Source organism: Pseudophryne corroboree, chromosome 2 (assembly GCF_028390025.1).
Source record: "Pseudophryne corroboree isolate aPseCor3 chromosome 2, aPseCor3.hap2, whole genome shotgun sequence".
NCBI lineage: Eukaryota > Metazoa > Chordata > Amphibia > Anura > Myobatrachidae > Pseudophryne > Pseudophryne corroboree.
Window position 1 is genome coordinate 264349669 of NC_086445.1, and position 20700 is coordinate 264370368.

A 20700-nucleotide genomic window follows, 5' to 3' on the forward strand; every position below is an offset into this window, starting at 1 on the left:
AATGCATAAAACCATAAGCAATGCTATCAATATGGAGAGATTTATTTCTATAAAAGTAATTGGCCACTATTCGTTGCAGCAGATCACTTACCCTCTAATTCGTCTAAGTCTTTGGGTTTGGTCCAGCGTGACTCCTTGGTCTGAGAGTTGTAATAATATGGTTTGCCTGTGTCGGATTTATATTCCTTCCAGCAACACTGTGACAGGAGCAGCTAAAAGGAACAATTCAAGAAAACCTTCTGTTGACTGCACATAATATCTAATCTTTCAGATACCTTGTAGCCTGGAGTGCCTCTTGTTTTACGCCCTACTACGGAACACTTTTTCCTTATACACTATTTTTTTTAATTTACAGCATAAACACAATAAAAACATAAATGAATTTGCACTTTTTTAACATTTTCCGTATGATAATCATTCTTAAAGCAGATACAATTTTTTATATTTAAATATGTAAAATAACCGAACACAAGTTGTATATCTGTATTTTAATGACGGCAGCAATTTGACATAAGAATGACACCAGTCTTGCTGGGACAACCTGCTCCTTGCACAGTGTAGCTCTTCTCATTCTGGCATGCCAGCATCCTCACATCGTTAAACTAATGATGGCCATAGACGGCGGAAATCTTATTGTTCTCCATCATCAATGGCATACAATATTATTTTTTTTCTCCAGGTGCGTACGGTGACTGGTGTAGTTTTGCCCTTGACACACCCACATCCTTATATCCAAATAGCCCGCCCATGTATACCGCATCCCACTGTGTTACAGCCTCTGCTTGCACTGTGATGGACATTGATGGGGCAATGGTTTCCTGCCATCAATGTAAAACACTGATAGCACCATCGATGGTGAACTCTTCAATAGCCATCCTTACATGACAGTTTCCCCGTCTACAACAAGATTAGCACATGAGTGTGGTATGATATACCAACATTCAGAATGTCGACATCCACTGTGTGAATATGGTCTGAACATCGACAATGAGGGTGTCGGTATTTTTTAAATGTCAACACTCACAACGTCAACACTGATATTGTAACCTAAATCTAACCCAAATCTAACCCTAATTTATTTATTAGCAGTTATTTATATAGCGCACACATATTCCGCAGCCCTTTACAGAGAATATTTGCCCATTCGCATCAGTCCCTGCCCCAGTGGAGCTTACAATCTATATTCCCTACCACATGTACACACATTCGTGCGAAGGTTAATTTTGTGGGAAGCCAATTAACTTATCAGTATATTTATGGATTGTGGGAGGAACCCGAAGTAAACGGAGGAAACCAACACAAGCAAGGGGGGAATATACAAACTCCACACAGTTAGGGCCATGGTGGAAATCAAACCCATGACCTCAGTGCTGTGAGGCAGTAATGCTAACCACTACACCATCCGTACTGCCTAATTCATCCTAACTGCAGCCTAACCATAATTGCAAACTGCAGCCTAACCCTAACTGCAAACTAATCCTAACCCTAACTGCAGCCAAACCCTAACTGCAGCCTTACACCAACTACGAGTGCTGACATTGTGACTGTCCCCATTCATAATATCAACATTTAAAAATTCTCAAAATTATGCTAGTGTCAACATTGAGAATGTCGACTTTTCATCATGATGATGACATTTTGAATGTCGGCATCCTGACTGCATCCCCTGTACATTTGTCTCCTGAAATACTATGTACTGCTTATAAACATTCTGCTGATTTCATTAGCTACAGGTTGCTGTAGCCCAGCCAATATCTCAGATTTCCACTACTTATTTTTAAGTTTAGCATACTTTAAGGAGAAATTAAATAAACACATATGACTTAGTAATGTTTACTAAAATTACTAATTCAACATCAAGGCGGTCAGGATACCGACGCCGGAATCCCGACCGCTGACAATACCGCCAGCCAGAATCCCAGCTAACATGGGCTATTCCCACTCGTGGGTGTCCATGACACCCATAGGGGTATATTCAATACAAGTCGAATTTCCCGATTTGTCGGATTAACGGGAGTTTCCGACAATTTATGGTCGAATCCAGGGTCGATTTATTCAATCAAGCTCCCGTTAATCTGAAAAGTCAGAAAATCCGACTTGTCGCAAAGCACGTGGATCGGCAGAATAGCCACATGCTTTTGTCGGAAACGTGGCCAAATCCGACAGGTTTTGGCCCCGTTTCCGACAATCTCAATCAGACTTTAAAAAAGTCAGATTGAGGAGATGAAACAGGAAGCGGGGACATGTGGACAGGAGAGGAGATGGAGCGGGGACGGCTGAGAGGAGGAGACGGGTTGTGAAGGAGCAGGTCATCGCAGCGGGGGAGAGCAGGGAACCCTGCGGCTGAGAGGAGGAGACGGGTTGTGACGGAGCACGTCATCGCAGCGAGGGAGAGCAGGGAACCCTGCGGCTGTAGCAGCGTAGCAGAAGGATGGGGCGCCACCGCTCACGGTGGACGCTGCCGTGAGGCCTGCCGGCGGTGCCCCATCCTCCTCCTACGCTAATGCAGCCGCGGGATCCCTGCTCTCCCCGCTGCGATGACCTGCTCTGGGAGGGGAGGGCGCCTGTGTTCTTTGCGGGGATCTGAGGCTCTGCTAGCGGGGAGCCTCGTCTTTACCAGGAGGGCGCCTGTGTCTGTCCTTTCCGACAATAATGTCAATCCGACATTAATTGGCATTATTGAATAGTGCATTGTCAGATAGGATCCGACTTGAATTGAATATACCTCAGTGAGTGGGATGGAACCTGTGGCCAGCGCAGCGAGCCCGCAAGGAGACTCTTTGTACTCACCCCGCTGCCAGCATACTTGCGGACGGGATACCATACCATGCCGGGATATCATACTAAACCCGTAATAAGATATCGTAGTATATTTAACCCAGACATGACCAGTAGAATTTCAGATATTCGTGACCAGAACATACACGGTCGAGTCACATTATTATGATCACCAGCTAATAGCCAGAGTAACCATCGTGTGCCACACGGGCAGCAGCTAGACAGGCTGAACTGTCATTTTAGACACACGTCTGGTAGCCCCCAGGTTCATTTTGACTGTGAGCTGCTCCACTGTAGTGTGTCGGCTGGCCCTCACGGACCGTTGTAGTCGCAGTTTCCACGCCGGTTATTCGCAATGGTGCCATTTGTCCAGTCAAGATACACCTTTTACCACAACAGCATGTGAACAGTTCACAAACTGCGCTGTTTCAGAAATACTGCCACCCTTGGCCCGAAAGCCGATAATCATACCTTTTTGCAACTCGGATAAATCTCCCCTTTTACCTATGACAGCAATGAGTAATATGTGTGCAGACGGCATATCACACACATTACATACCCACCAAGCCAGCGCACGATGCGTGACGTACTTCATGGGCTACGCACTGCCGACGTCAAATGTAGTAGATGGTCATAATAATGTGACTCGACGTGTAGTTTTACAATTTGTCCGTTAAAAGTTAAATTGTCCATTTTGGCCTGCACTGTATAGAACATTATCACTATACAGAGGTTCCATAAATTACTGGATCATTGCACAAAGACTGTCAGCTACCAACATAAAACTTTACTGGTGTTATGATTCCTGTACTCCAGACTGGAGGAGATCTTATGGCAGAGGTCTGAGTACAGGGAAAATAAGCTGGTTGTGGGAGCAGGAGAGCCTAGTAACCCCTGGCACCCTAACTCCGTTGTCTCGCCCGTGTTATCAGAAATCCCCTGCGAGACTATGGTTGCTTGAGCCCATGGCAGCCGCGTTCGAAGGGCGGATTATGTCTGCCCAACCCCGATGCCCCCGCAGGTCTTAAAGGGAGACAAGGGGAAGTCCGAGACAGGGTGATAACAAGGGGCCCTCTGACTAAGCAACCAGGCCAGGGGTTACAAGCTAACTAACTTAAACCAAAGGTATGTGCGGACTAGCCGCCAGGGAAAAGGACAACCAAAGATCCCCTGATCCGTTACTCCTATCCAGCACCGCTGGATACCAGAGTGGATCTGTGGGAGCGGAATCCTCCGCAAAAGCTCCAGAACACAAGTAAACTAAATAATAAACAGTAAGCGGACAAGCCGCAACACACGGCTGAGCCGCGACTCACGAACACCACAAGATGTTAAAGGTGCTCGGTCAGACTCCAGGAACAGATGACAAACTTCCGAGTACAGGATCTCTGAGGACAGGAACAACCGGATTGAGCAGGACTGGAAACTCTCTGTAGCAGACACAGGCAAACAGGAAGCTATCACCGGCGTCTGTAAGGAGTCCTGAGGGTGCCTTTATTCAGGAACCCTCCAATCAAAATCCAGACAGGGTAATCAACTGAAATGCCGTGCAGCTTGCATGCTGCACGGCCAGCACACCATGAGGTAATCAGGACAGACCCAGCAACGGGGAACGCGGCTGAACGTGGCGTCCCCGTTGCTAAGGTCAGAGCGGCTCCGTGCGCCCGGCGTCTAGCGTTGCCAGGGAGCCGGCGGCTGTACGCGCACGGCGTCCCTGGTTGCTAGGCGCCGGGCCGCACCGACGAGCGGACCCCGGCGCCTAACAACTGGAGGTAGTCAACAGGTATGGGACCACAGACTGCAGAACATGATTTCAAGGGTGCTGGGAATAAACAGGCCTTAGCACAAGGCACATCAGCTACAATACATAAGTTTATTAGTAGCAGTTATTAATAGGTTTCTTTCCAGCTATACAATACTGGCACGGATTATAGTTAAGAGGGAGAAACAAAGAAATCAGGTCATTTAGTGGTCTTAAAAGAAAGATTTCACTCTCGCCCCAGAGTAATGTAAGTGAGAGAAATTAATAGGTTTAAACACATAAGAGTTTTGTTACTAACAAAGTATACATGTACAGTAATTCATACTAATTGGATATTTGCTTCCAAGGTTTAACTTGCTCTAGATCTGGGATGGGGAACCTTCGGCCCTCAAGCTGTTGTTGAACTACACATCCCAGCACGTCCTGCAACAGTTTTAGCATGGTCAAATAGCAAAACTGTAACCATGCATACTGGTATGTGTAGTTCAACAACAGCTTGAGGGCCAAAGGTTCCCCATCCCTGTTCTAGATGAATGAAAGCTACAGTATTTGATGACTGGTTGGTATGGTTACTGCAAATTTACTATGTGGGTGTTATTACACAGGCCCACTGAGTGCAAGTCCTTATCCAGCTAGAAAATCACTAGTATTCGTCTATGGCAGGGGTGGGGAACTTTTGGCCCTCCAACTGTTGTTGAACTACACATACCAGCATGCCTTACAAAAGTTTTGCTTTTTGGCCATGCTAAAACTGTAAAAGTGGGAATGTTCTGCTGCTATCACACGGCAGTGACTAGGCTCAGAAAATGCTGCATGCAGTGTCTTCAGTGCTTAATTGCTCCTGTATTAAACCTGCCACATGTCAAATGATGACAGTCATATTATATTACAACCGTTGTTTATTAATAACCCAGTATGTCTATTCTATAAAGCTGTAATTGAAATTTAAAATTATATTCTGGATTAAAGTGAGAAAGACAAATACACTTTAGGTTAACGAATACTTTATTTGTAATTATAGAATAGCTATATATTTACCTAATGGTAAATACAATTATTTCTAAAACTACAGTCCACATGAATAGCCTGCAAGTTGCAGGAATTGAGATGATTTTGTTAATTTAGCCCGATTTAAAGCTGCAATATTTTTGCCTTTTAAATTATTAAATCACCAAGTATGATCGTTGCTTTATACCACGCACTGAAGCTCTCACTGTACTCTTACCTCTGTTTTAGACTTCATCTCATCTGGCTTCTCCCAGGTGGATTGTTTGGTATCTGTGTTATAGAAGTAGGTACGCCCATCTGGAGCTTTATGCTCAGTCCATAGAGACTTCTGTGGAACAAAAAAATTAAATGAACAAAATACATTTTTAACCTTGACAAGCACAGTAGCAAGAAATTGGTAGGTGTTGTCTCATGTGCTATTATCCCAGCATGCACAGGCTACACAAGATATCAGTGTTGCCCTAAAAATAGATGGATGCAAAGGAAATTGTCAGAATCAGGCATGTTGAAGTCTCTTACAACAGTACCTCTCTGCATTTGTTGCGAATACACTACGAAGGCCCACTGGAAGGAGTCTGAACATTAGGCTCCAGCACCAAATAGCCAAATTTTATCCAAATAGATCAGTGGTTCTCAAACTTGGTCAGTTTGCATTTTCCAGTACACCTAGCTGGGCATAGGTGTATGACCAACTGTCACATAAGAGCCACCTGTGACCCGGAAAACATGAACTGTTTGGGGTTCTGAAGACAGAGTATGAGAACCACTGAAATAGATCATTAATGTGTATAAACAAATTTGGCAGGTACCCTGTCACCTGACTCTTGGCTAAGTGGAAGAGTGACTACATACAGTGGGGCTGCTTCTGAGTTGGACACACTGCCGAGTAGGATGCAATGCAGCATGGTGAGTAACAGTTACAGTTGAGGCGACTGGGATAAACACAGCATTGAGCGTCAAAATAAGGAATGATGGTGATACCTCTGCGCTTCAACAAGGAAATCCTGTGGGTCATGACATTTGTGAAAACCTTGGAAGTAGTGGACAAGCTGAATGGTAGAGCCTGAAACTGAAAATGCAGGAGGAGTTTTACGATACAGATCCTTTAAATCGTCTGATGCAAGAAATGCATTGCCATTCGTCGTGGTGATGATGATCAAGCGCAAAGACTCCATCTTGAATCTTGCAAGAAAGAGATGGGGATTCAGCTACTTCAAATTCAGGATAGAATGGAAGGACCCGTCCAGCTTGCCTACCAGGAAGAGGTCTGAGTAAAACCCTTGCTGGCATAGAAGAACCGGAACAATAATTCCACAATCTAAAAGACAATGTACCACATCAAGAAGGGCCATTCTGTTTAAACGAATCCTGGGAAACATTGTAAAAATTCTCCAGGGCAGAGGCTGTATCATTTGGACATGCTGCTGCTCACCAAGATGTCTGGAATGGACTGGAGCCAGACATTCCGGAATCTGAGCAAGCAGGGCACTTTCCCCTGAGGATGGGACTGGGCCCCCTGAACGCCATATAGTATGTTTTTCTGCGGGATTTGGGGCTGTGTCGGTGAAAATTTGCTGAGCCACAGCCACTGAAGACTCCCCTGTGAGAGTAAGAGGACATGCCTCTAAAGTACTCTCTGACTCCGGGTCAGCATCCCGTGATCTGAGCCAAACAGATGTTTTTGCAGACACTGTAAAGGCGGAGACATTTGACTGTAAAGAATCATCTCCAATATAAATAGAAGCCTCACATATCTGACTGACCAAGGTAAGGAGTTCACAAGTAACTTCTTCCAGGGGCATAACTCCCAGAGGCAGTGGAGACACCTGTCTCCGGGCTCCAAGCCCTGAAGGGGCAACTGCATGTACGGCAGCACCTGTGCAGTTCACAGTGGGATCCAAGTGTGACCACTGCTCTTCCAACGGAGCTCTGTGGTACACCTGCTGCAGCAGAGTTAATCAGCTCTGTCCCAGGAGCCTATGCTGCAGCAAGTGATGGTGCACCAGCTGTTTTTGCTGGACTGTGAGATGGAACCCGCCGGTGAACGGCAATTCTGCATGCTGCAAATGACTGAATCACAGCACTCCTTCTGCCTGTAAACAAAACACCAGTTGTTCTGTCCAGGACTCTATTGCCTCATTAACCCAGCCAATAGCCAATATGGGATGGAGAGAAGCACTAGCAAAGGCAAACATAGACTTGAGTAGGGCCTCACTCTTCTGTCTGATCCTTTATGCTGACTGGCTGCACTGTAGGAATGCCTGTGGCTTTGGACAATATGACTACTGGAGCATCCACACGGAACGGTACTTCTCAAACCATGGTGTCCTCGTCCATGTAGGGATAAGAATGTCTGAACCGCCTGGGTACCTGATACTACTTAATCGGCTTAAGCCAACCCTCTTTCAAGATATCAGAAAAAATAGGATTTTAATTACCTACCGGTAAATCCTTTTCTCGTAGTCTGTAGGGGATACTGGGAATCCATTTAGTACAATGGGGTAAAGACAGGTCCACTAGGAGCCATGGGCACTTTAAGAAATTTATAGTGTGTGCTGGCTCCTCCCTCTATGCCCCTCCAGTCTAGGAAACTGTGCCTGGAGGAGATGGACATACTTTGAGAGAAGGAAACAGATAAGAACAGTGGTGAGATTTCGAACCAGCACACCCATAACAAGAGGATAGCCATGCTAACCAGAACGTGAAAACAAGAACAGCAACAGCTGAACCAAACAACAGTTAACAAGTAACTTAGCAGGAAGAACGAAGCACCGGGTGGGCACCCAGTATCCTCTACAAGAAAAGGATTTACCGGTATGTAATTAAAATCTTATTTTCTCTTACGTCCTAGGGGATACTGGGAATCTATTTAGTACCATGGGGAAGTACCAAAGCTCCCAAACCGGGTGGGAAGAGTGCTGAGGTTCCTGCAGAACTGACTGACCAAACCGAAGGTCCTCAGAGGCCAAAGTATCGGACTTGTAAAATTTTGCAAACTTGTTCGATCCCGACCAAGTAGCTGCTCGGCATAGCTGTAATCCCGAGGCCCTCCTGGGTAGCCACCCAGGAGGAACCCACTGACCTAGTAGAGTGGGCCTGAATAGATTTAGGAATCAGCAAACCTGCCGTAGAATAAGCATGTTGGATAGTAAGACTGATCCATCTTGCAGTTTGACTGCTCTGAAGCAGTACACCCAATCTTGTTGGCATCTTAGAGAACAAACAGTGAATCCGATTTCCTGGTACGAGCCGTTCTCTTCACATATATCTTCAAAGCCCGCACCACATCCAAGAACTTTGAAACAGTAGAGGTGTCAGAAACAACCGGAACCACAATCGGCTGGTTGATGCGAGTTCACCTCTGTCCTCGTGCAAAATGAAGTAGGGACTGTTCTGAGACGCGCCTTGCTGAGGCCAAGGCCAACAGCGTGACGGTTTTCAACGTACGATATTTTTCTTCCACCTCCAGTAACGGTTCGAACCAGTCCGATTGGAGGAACCGTAGAACCAACTGGAGATCCCAAGGTGCCGTGGGAGGCACAAAGGGAGGACGGATATGAAGGACGCCCTTCAAGAACGTCTGTACTTCCGGTAGAAAAGCCAATTGTTTCTGAAAGAAATTTGACAAGGCCGAAATCTGAACCTTTAAGGAGCCTAGGCGTAGGTCCACATCCACACCTGACTCAAGGAACAGCAGGAAACGTCCCAGATGAAATTCCACCATAGAATATCATCTTCTTTCACACCAAGAGACATATTTCTTCCAGATACACTGGTAATGTTTCAACGTTATCCCCTTCCTGACTTGGATCATAGTCGGGATGACCTTGTCGGGAATCCCTTTCTGGGCTGGAATCAGCCTCTGAACTTCCATGCCGTTAAACATAGCCGTGGTAAGTCTTGATAGACGAACGGGCCCTGTTGCAGAAGATCCTCTCGAAGAGGCTATGCCCACGGATCTTCGCTTAGCATCTCTAGGAGGTCCGCATACCAGGCCCTTCTCGGCCAGTCCGGAGCAATCAGGATTGCATGAACTCTTTCCCTTCTTATTCTTTTGAGAACCCTTGGGATCAGAGGAATCGGAGTAAACTAGTACACCAGTTGGTATACCCATGAAGTTGTCAGGGCGTCGACCGCTACAGCCTGTGGGTCCCTCGACCTGGATCAATACCACCTGAGCTTCTTGTTGAGACGAGAGGCTATCATGTCGATTTGTGGACAACCCCACCAATATGTTAGGTGCTGGAACACCTCCGGGTGGAGGCCCCATTCTCCCTGGTGCAGGTCGTTTCTGCTGAGGAAATCTGCTTCCCAGTTATCTACTCCCGGAATGAAGATTTCCGACAACGCCACCGCGTGTTTTTCCGCCCAGAGGAGAATTCTTGACCCCTCTGACATTGCGGCTCTACTTTTCGTTCCGCCTTGTCGGTTTATGTACGTCACCGCCGTCCCATTGTCCGACTGAACTTGAATGGCCTGATTCTGAAGAAGATAAGAGGCCTGCAGAAGGGCACTGTAGATTGCCCTGATCTCCAGGATGTTTATGGGAAGTGTGGATTCCAGACTTGACCATCTTCCTTGGAATTGTACCCCCTGGGTGACCGCTCCCCAACCTCTGAGGCTTGCGTCGTTGTTTAACAGAATTCAATTTTGAAACCCGAACCGTCGACCCTCTACCAGGTGAGAAGTTTGTAACCACCACAGGAGGGAAATCCTGGCCTGCGGCGACAGATGAATCATCTGATGCATGCATAGATGCGATCCGGACCATTTGTCCAACAGATCCAGCTGGAAGGGCCTTAAATGAAACCTTCCGTACTAAATTGCCTCATAAGAGGACACCATCTTTCCCAGAAGACAGATGCACTGATGTACTGAGATTCGGTTTGGCTTCAATACAGCACCCACCATCGACTGGATTACCGTTGCTTTTTTCAAGGGAAGGAACACTTTCAGAGATTCTGTGTCCAGGATCATTCCCAGGAAATGCAGCTTCTGCGTTGGTTCTAGGTGAGATTTTGGCAGGTTCAGAATCCACCCATGATCCAGGAGCCTTTATCAGAAGATCGTCCAGGTAAGGAATAATGTTCACTCCTTGTTTTCGGAGTAACATCATCATCTCTGCCATCACTTTGGTGAACACCCTCAGTACCGTTGAGAGACCAAAAGGAAGGGCCTGAAACTGGTAGTGACAGTCCTGCAGTGCAAACCGCAGGTAAGCCTGGTGAGGCGGCCAGATCAAAATGTGAAGGTAAGCATCCTTGATATCCAGAGACACAAGGAACTCCCCCTCTTCCAGACCTGAGATCACCGCTCTCAAAGACTCCATTTTGAACTTGAATACCCAAAAGTACGGGTTCGATGACTTGCGATTCAGAAACGGTCTGACCGAACCGTCAGGTTTCGGTACTAAAAACAAGCTGGAATAGTATCCCTTGTTTTGTAGATGAGGTGGAACTGGAACAATGACCTGAGTCAGTAACAGTTTTTGAATAACTTCTTGTAAGGTTATTCTTGCTTCCTGTGAAGCTGGAAAGCCTGATTTGAAGAATCTGTGAGGTGGGAGATCTTGGAACTCCAGCCTGTAGCAATGGGAAATAAGGTCTAGGATCCAGGGGTCCTGGCAAGACCTTGCCCTAGCGTGACTGAAGAATTTTAGCCGGGCTCCCACCCGCCTTTCTTCCAGGCATGTGGGCCCCCCGTCATGCGGAAGGCTTTGAGGCAACAGAGCTGATGCTCAGTTCCTGAGAACCAATAGTGGTTGGGTTGCGTGATTTCCATCTAGCACCTCTGGCGGCGGTAGAGGAACCTCTGGCTCTGCCCCGAAACTTCGCTGTCCGAAAGGACTGTAAGTTGGGTCCTGAGTAGGTCTTCCTAGCAGGAGGGGCTGCAGAAGGAAGATAGGTGAATTTACTTGCAGTAGCTTTTGAAATCCACCTATCCAGTTCATCGCCAAATAAGGCCTCATCTGAGAACGGCAGGCCTTCTACACCTTTCTTGGAGTCTGCGTTGGCAGTCCACTGACGTAACTATGAACCTCTGCATGCTGAAACTGCCATAGCTGTCGTGCATGCATTTAGCAAACCTATCTCCTTTATGGCTTCAACCATAAAGTTTGCAGAATCTTGTATATGTTGCAGAAGTAAAATAATTTCACCTCGAGGTAAGGTGTCAAAACCCTATATGACATTATCAGACCACTTTGCAATGGCTTTTGCAATCCATCCACATGCTATAGTGGGTCTCTGAGCCACCCCTGCAGCTGTATACAAAGATTTTAGGGTAGTCTCAATCTTATGATCAGCTGTGTCCTTTGGGGAGGCTGCACCAGGAACAGGTAAAACAATTTTACGTGAGAGCCTGGAGACTGATGTATCTACAATCGGTGTATTTTCCCATTTTTTACTATCTTCAGGGGGAAAGGGAAAAGTTGACAGTAACCGCTTAGGGATCTGAAACATTTTTTCTGGATTAACCCACAGTTGTTGAAACAGGGTATTTAGTTCTTTTGACACAGGAAAAGTAGCTGAGGATTTTTTCTGTACATTAAAGTAAGATTCCTCATTCTCCTCAGTCACCTTGTCAGTAATACTGAGGACTTCCCTGATAGCGTCTATGAGCACTTCAACTCCCTGCGACAGAGTACCCTCCCCTACCACCATGTCCACCTCACCTTCCTCCATTTCTGACCCTTCTTGATCAGAGTCAGAATGCATTATCTGGGCCAAAGTACGTTTTTGTGAGGACTGAGACGCTAGTCTGAGTACTTAGTCCTTTTGCATAAACTCAGCCATAGACTTTCGTAATGCGTCTCTTTCGCATTTCGAGATAATTTAGTAGAGATGGTGGAGATCATCCCCCTAATGGGAGTCCAGCCACGCTGGCTCTGCTTCCTTTGTCTGAGAAGGGACACCACACTGAGTACACACTAGTGAACCCCCAGGAGAGGAGGAACACTGTGTCTTACATGTAACACACTCCTTGCTTTCTGACATCCTTGCAGCAGAATGACAATGACATACACACAGGAAATAGTTAACAGCACAATTAACCCACAAAGAGTTCTTTAGGAGAGACACAAATGTAGAGAGACCAGCACACAACGCCCTTATCGCTAAAGTAAGCTTAGCCGGGTCGGAGACTAAGTACCCTAATTGGGGGGAGTCAGCGTATGTGATGATGCAGTCTGCAAAATGGCGCCTGTTAGCTGCTGGATCCGCTCATAGTGAAGCCCCGCCCCTGAAATGAAGTGTGTCTTCCAGCTCTTTTTTATACTGGCTGAGGTGATTTTTGTGCCTAAAATGGAGGCAGCCCCCTTTTAAGTCTGTAATGCCAGTCTGGGTACTGTGTACACATAAAGTGCACTGAGACTCAGTGCGCTCCATTAGAAGCCATGTATCCGCACTATGTTCTAAGTCTAGAGACCAAGCCGCCCCACGAAGAAGCCGTGCATCTCCGTACCCTCCTGCCGCCATAATGGCCGGCGACCCGCTAGTCAGAACGCCGGCTTAGTACTCACCACTCTTCTTTCTTCTGGCTCTGTTAGGGGTGGTGGCTTGCTGCGGAAATGTACGCTCGCTGTGGTGGGGCTTGCGAATAGTTCCCTCAGGAGCTATGTCCTGTCAGCGGGGAACGGGACCATTAACCCTTTGGGAGGTTGGGCCATTCCCTCCCCTAAGTCCCACGAAGCTGGCAGGCTGGTGCCATCCAGTCCTGCCTGAAAATAACAGAGAAAATAAAAGCAGAAAACTCTTCAGGAGCTTCCACAAACATGACCGGCTCCCCCGGGCACATTTTCTAAACTGAGTCAGGTGGGAGGGGCATAGAGGGAGGAGCCAGGACACACTATAAATTTCTTAAAGTGCCTATGGCTCCTAGTGGACCAGTCTATACTCCATAGTACTAAATGGATTCCCAGTATTCCATAGGACGTAAGAGATATGCACAATTGCTGGGAAAGTATATAACTGCATCTTCTTCTTCTTACACTTAAACGATGAAGAAGAGCAAGCCTCCAAAACCTCTGCTTCATGACTATTTAAAGTCTTGTGAACTTTATCAATTAATTCCTGGAAATAAATACTGGTAGGTGCATACTCCGCCCAGCCTGATGCATCCTCCCAATCAGGGTCCACAAGGATAAATAGCTGCAGTTTGCAACGACTGCACCCTAGCAGTTGCAGATCTGGAGCATGCCAGAATCCTATCCATAGATGCAGACACTTTTGAAAGGCCCTGACTGACGGTCTACCTGCTCTGTAGTTCTGCAATTGCCTCAGCCACTGACTTAACACACTTTGGGACCACAGACTCATAAGTCGAACTACCCGACGGCCAGTTTCACAGACTGCGCAGAGGGCTCCTGGTTCTGTGCGACCCATGGTTAATTTTATTCCACATCTGGAAAAAGTATAAAATAATGCAGGAGAAGAATTTTGCTTTGGAAGCCTTTTCTGCATTCCCTGTCATGTTGTTATGCAACTAACAGACACTGAAAATAACAATCAATAAGCCTTACCAGGCAGGAGTGTTCCTCACAGGTGGAGCCCCTGACACTGAGATTAGTAAAACAATGACCTCACTATAGTGGCTGAGAGCAGAGCGGTAGGAAGGCGCATACTCCACTCTGTTCTAACTAATCCCTGCTCTGACTGTAACAGGGACTGAGCCCCAGGAAACACAAATAAAAAGCCCCCAAAAAACCCAGATATCAGGTGGAGATAGAAGGGGTTATATCGGTTAGGGGGATGGAGCTTAACATATAACATTTAAGTGCCTTACTACTGTGCCAGCCCTCTATGCGCAAATCGGTATCCGTTCACATGGTCGACCATGTTATGGTCGACAGTCATTAGGTCGACATTGACATGGTCGACATGGACACATGAAAATGGTCGACACATGAAAGGTCGACGCATGAAAAGGTCGACATGATTTTTTTTTTACTTTTTTTTCTTTTGGGGAACTTTTCCATACTTTACGATCCACGTGGACTACGATTGGAACGGTAATCTGTGCCGAGCGAAGCGGTAGCGGAGCGAAGGCACCATGCCCGAAGCATGGCGAGCAAAGCGAGCCATGCGAGGGGATGCGGTGCACTAATTGGGGTTCCCAGTCACATTACGCAAAAAACGACACCAAAAAAAGTTAAACTCATGTCGACCTTTTCATGTGTCGACCTTACATGTGTCGACCATTTTCATGTGTCGATCATGTGTCCATGTCGACCATGTCAATGTCGACCAATAGTGGTCGACCTAATGGCTGTCGACCATAACATGGTCGACCATTCATACCGGAACCGCGCAAATCAGTGCTGCAGTGTCTCCCAGATTGGATACAAGAGGAATAGGACTATCACATGTGTTGTGTAAGGCGGCCATGCACTGTGCAATTATAGGTCCGTTTAGACAATTAAGGCAAAGTGTGTATGTCTGCCACCGAGCACCAATTATCTAACAGTGTATGGCAATGTCAGATAATTGGTATGTCTGTCTTTCTGATGGAACAAGCTAAATTCCTGGAGCAAATGATGCGCTGCAAAAATTGAAAAAAAAAACTATCTAGTCATGGTTGTATTACTTAGGGCATGAAGGGAATAATTAAAACTAAAGAAAACTTGAAAATTTGTCTTTGTAGAATGCTAGTCGGTATTTATAATTTTTTCAGTTTAGAAGCAAGGCTGAAAAATGTGCCTGGTATCAAGAAGGAACCTTTTTTGGAATGTCCTGAGAGGGAGAACTGTCATCCACAGTTATCTTCGGCATCTGCAATTACACAAGAAAAGAAAACCTGTGAGAGCACACAGACACATAAATTACTCTCTCTTACAAATAATGCAGATTTTGCATGCACCTATTCTTATATCAAACATAGGGGGTAATTCCAAGTTGATCGCAACAGGAAATTTTTTAGCAGTTGGGCAAAACCATGGGGGTCATTCCGAGTTGTTCGCTCTGTATTTTTTTCTCGCAACGGAGCGATTAGTCGCTAATGCGCATGCGCAATGTCCGCAGTGCGACTGCGCCAAGTAAATTTGCTATGCAGTTAGTTATTTTACTCACGGCATTACGAGGTTTTTTCTTCGTTCTGGTGATCGTAATGTGATTGACAGGAAGTGGGTGTTTCTGGGCGGAAACTGCCCGTTTTATGGGTGTGTGCGAAAAAACGCTACCGTTTCTGGGAAAAACGCGGGAGTGGCTGGAGAAACGGAGGAGTGTCTGGGCGAACGCTGGGTGTGTTTGTGACGTCAAACCAGGAACGAAACTGACTGAACTGATCGCAGATGCCGAGTAAGTCTGGAGCTACTCAGAAACTGCTAAGAAGTGTCTATTCGCAATTCTGCTAATCTTTCGTTCGCAATTTTGATAAGCTAAGATTCACTCCCAGAGGGCGGCGGCTTAGCGTGTGCAAAGCTGCTAAAAGCAGCTTGCGAGCGAACAACTCGGAATGACCCCCCATGTGCACTGCAGATGTGGCAGATATAACATTTGCAGAGAGAGTTAGGTTTGGGTGGGTTATTTTATTTCTGTGCAGGGTAATACTGGCTGCTTTATTTTTACACTGCAAATTAAATTGCAGATTGAACACACCACACCCAAATCTAACTGTCTCTGCACATGTTATATCTGCCTCCCCTGCAGTGCACATGGGTGGTCATTCCGAGTTGTTCGCTCGCAAGCTGCTTTTAGCAGCTTTGCACACGCTAAGCCGCCGCCTACTGGGAGTGAATCTTAGCTTCTCAAAATTGCGAACGATAGATTAGCAGAATTGCGAATAGACACTTCTTAGCAGTTTCTGAGTAGCTCGAAACTTACTCTGCCAGTGCGATCAGTTCAGTGCTTGTCGTTCCTGGTTTGACGTCACAAACACACCCAGTGTTCGCACAGACACTCCTCCGTTTCTCCAGCCACTCCCGCGTTTTTCCCAGAAACGGTAGCGTTTTTTCACACACTCCCATAAAACGGCCAGTTTCCGCCCAGAAACACCCACTTCCTGTCAATCACATTACGATCACCAGAACAAAGAAAAAACCTCGTAATGCCGTGAGTAAAAAACCTAACTGCATAGCAAATTTACTTGGCGCAGTCGCACTGCGGACATTGCGCATGCGCATTAGCGACTAATCGCTCCGTTGCGAGAAAAAAATAACGAGTGAACAACTCGGAATGACCCCCATGGTTTTGCCCAGTTGCTAACAGAATTCCTGCTGCGATCAACTTGGAATTACCCCCATAGTACATATTCTCACATACATGCTGCGTTACATACTGACAGGAAATGACAAACATTATTTTCAATACAGTTTAATTAGAATGTAAAGTGGGTGAGATTTGAGATTTATTACTAGTTATTTATATAGCACACACATACAGTGGGGCAAAAAAGTATTTGGACAGCCATCGATTGTGCAAGTTGACCCACTTAAAAAAACTAGGAAATCACATTGTATGATTTTTTTTTTTGAATAGTGTTTTTATTTGACAACATAATTAATGATACAGACATTTCAGTGTACACTGGGAAACACAATTGACATTGTACAGTACACACCATACACCTCCCCAAGGATGTACATATACAGAGGACGTTCCCAGTATTGCTGTTCCAGTGCATCCTTCCCACAGAATAAATTTTTTCTGAAGGCCGTAAACAAATCATAATCCACATACTTAACATTTTAAATGTTTTCTCCCCGAACCATTATTGTAAATACCCCATCTAGTAGGCCAGATATAGCCCACAACCCCCCTAACCCAAAACAAAACCCCCTTAAACAAACTCAAACCTAGCCAACCTAAAGTGTGTGAGGTGAGGTACAGTAGCAAAATAATTAAACAAAATACAACAAAGGAGAGAGAGAGGTCCGGCTCGGCGCCTCAGGGCCCAGAGAACGCACCACGGTTACGGCCAGTGCCCCCTAAATCCGAAGGGCAAGGGATGAGTATGTGGAATTGATCCAAGGAGACCATATTTTCTCATATTTGGTAAGGGCATTATTTTTCATATATACATAGCGGTCTTTCAATAGAGTATCGTTTACCAAAACCTTGAATGCATGTATCGTGGGAGGATGCGGAGCCATCCACGCCCGCGCAATACACACCTTAGCAAGGGCGCACACACTGCAGGCATACATGCCCTCCCACCGAGACCCAGAGTCAGGATTGCCTACCCCCAAAATACAAAATCTCGGAGTCAGCAAGCCTCTCGGTATCTCCGTATGTTCCAGAATCGACCCGACCCCAGCCCAGAACGCCTGCAGCAACGGACATTCCCATGTAAGGTGCCAGAAGGTACCTCCGGCAGCCCCGCACTTGGGACAAATATCAACACTATCAACCCTAAATCTGGCCAGCCTACTTGGCGTCATATATGATCTGTGCAAAATGAAGAGCTGTATCTGTTGGAACCGCAGTGATTTGGTGACCTGGCTCAAATTACCCAGAGCACCCTCCCAATCTTCCACGTCTATGGGGCCCAAGTCACACTCCCAGCGCTTCCGAAGATTCGAGAGCGGGTCTGCATGAATTGTTTTAAGAAGGTACGAGTAGGTGAAGGAGATCACCTTGACTCGACCCAGTGAGTGTAGAAAGGTCTTTATGGGGAAGGGGAGAAGCGCCGGGGGAGAATCTCCAAACTGTGCCTGCAAGGCGTGCCTGAGCTGTAAGAATCTGTAAAAGTGAGAGTTCGGAAGTCCAAACTCCTTCTTTAGTTGCTGAAACGATTTCAATGAACCATCGCTATATAGCTGAGACATTGAAATTATCGAATACGGAGCCCACACCTCCCCACCTTTGAGAGACCCCAGTTCACTGAGCGATGTGGAGTGCCAAAGGGGAGTATCTGGGTCCATGCCATCATACCCGAGCAGACCCTTCAAAGCTAGCCATATCTTCATGGCCTGAAAGATAATAGGAGGTGAAAATCTAGAAGGGCTCCCCCCCACCAGGACCTGCACCGGGGAGAGATCCGGGTAATAACACCTAAGGAACGCCCAGCATAAACCAGCCTCCTCCCCTCCTCGGAGCCAAATACCGATATGTGACAACTGAGCAGCGTAGTAATATAATTGGAAGTGAGGCAAGGCCAAGCCGCCATCCGCTTTTTGTCTGGTAAGGGTAGTTAATTTTATTCTAGGCCTTTTATTGGCCCAGATCAAGGACGTTATGACACTATTTAATTTCCTGAAGAAGGCTGGAAAGATGTACACAGGGGATTGCAAGAGAACATACAGTAGTTTGGGCAAAACTACCATTTTAATGAGGCTAACCCGTCACTGTCAGCGGAAGCTTACACCAAGCTCTCGACTTGCGCACAAATGACTGTACAAGAGGATCAAGATTCAAGGGCACAAAGTCTGACGGATCGTTAGTAACTAGGATCCCAAGGTACTTAAACTGTTCTGTCCAACATAGCGGCAGGGATAGCGTCGGAACCTGGGGGGGGAGAGCCCATAATGGGCATAATAAATGATTTGGACCAGTTTATGCGGAGACCAGAAAAACCACCAAAGGTCTCTATGACCTGCAACACCGTAGGCATATCCACCACGTAGTCTCGGAGGAATAACAGCAAGTCATCCGCATAAAGGGCTATTTTGTCAGTGCATGAACCCGTATCAATTCCCCCAATGTACGGGTGCGACCTAACTAAGCAAGCCAGGGGCTCGATGGCTATGGCAAACAAGGCAGGAGAGAGGGGGCAACCCTGTCTGGTGCCCCGTGACAAAGGAAAGGAGGAGGAGATGTAGCCGTTTACCAGGACCCTGGCGCGTGGATTTTGATATAACAATTTGATCCATTGTATAAAATTAGGGCCATAGCCCATGTTCCTCATGACTCCCCACAGGTAGGGCCACTCAACGCTGTCGAATGCCTTGGCCGCATCCAATGAGACCACAACCGCGTCCGAGGGGAAGTCATGAGGAGCCTGCAAAATAGTGTACAGCCTGTGCAAATTAATGGACGTGGATTTCCCGGGCATGAAGCCGGATTGATCCGGAAGTATTATAGATTCAATAACTAAGTTGAGCCGGACCGCGAGAATTTTCGCCAGGATCTTGGCATCGGTGGGGATGAGGGAGATCGGCCTGTAGGACTCCAAAAGTTTAGGGTCCTTACCAGGTTTTGGGAGCATTATAAGGACAGCCTCGGACATTGAGGGAGGAAGGCGGTTAGTGGTAAACATATCAACATACATGTCATGCAACTTAGGGCCAAAGAACTTTATGTACTGTTTATACAGTTCCGTGGGAATACAGTCACTACCCGGGGATTTGCCACTAGGAGACATCTCCACCGCCGCCGTCACCTCCTCCAGAGTCAAAGGCGCGTCTAAAGCATCCCTAGCCTCGGGGGAAAGTTTAGAAAGGGGTATATTTGTCAGGTACAGGTCTAAGTCCTCCATGGAGCATGTCAGCTGAGTATCATAAACCTCCCTAAAGTAAAGGAGGAACATCTGTGCAATGTTAGGGGTATTATCTACCGTGGAGCCGTCAGGGCCAAGCAGCTGCGCTATCGTAGTCCCAGGTTGGTCATAATGCACCAAATGGGCCAGCAAACTACCTGGTCTGTCCGCCTGCATATATATATTAGTAGCCCTAAACAAGAGGGAGCGTGCATTTTTGTCTGAAAGGTGAGCCAGCCAGGCCTCCTGAGCCATCAGCCAAAGGGCCTTTAGCGCAGAGGTACCCTCGGTCAGATAACGTGTCTCCAGGTCCCTACACTCAGACTGAAGCTGTCTCTCAGTCACCCTACGAGCTACCTTGCAGGCAGCAATTTTGCCAATCAATGTACCACGTAAATAAGCCTTGAATGCATCCCAAAAAACCGGGGCCGGGGCCGTGCCCACATTATCCGCAAAAAACCCATCCCACATGGACGCTAAATCCGGGCAGTCGCCCAGCTGTGCCAACCAAGACGGATGCAACCTCCAATACGACTGTCCCCTCTGGCAGTCCCCATCCAGCGACAGCATCAGGGGCGAGTGGTCAGACACCCCCCGTGCCTCGTAATGGACATCCGTTACACTAGGTAAGAGCTCAGGTGAGACCAGGGCCAGGTCGATTCTGGAGAAGGAGCCGTGCGTACTAGAGAAGCAGGAGTATTGCCGAAGCGTAGGACACCGAGTCCTCCAGACATCCACCCACT

General features: G+C 46.8%; 1 protein-coding gene across 13 annotated transcripts in view; it reads right to left on the reverse strand.

Moving 5' to 3' along the window:
- The window catches only part of PRPF40B (pre-mRNA processing factor 40 homolog B), a 380564-nt gene that overhangs the window by 234775 nt on the left and 125089 nt on the right, over positions 1-20700 (reverse strand). For all 13 annotated transcript variants that reach the window (XM_063952768.1, XM_063952770.1, XM_063952767.1 and 10 more), the window contains 3 exons: positions 15262-15315; positions 5766-5876; positions 92-212 (listed from right to left, as the gene is read on the reverse strand). In XM_063952768.1, coding sequence (XP_063808838.1) covers positions 92-212; positions 5766-5876; positions 15262-15315 — 286 coding nt within the window. The remainder of the gene's footprint in view (positions 1-91; positions 213-5765; positions 5877-15261; positions 15316-20700) is intronic.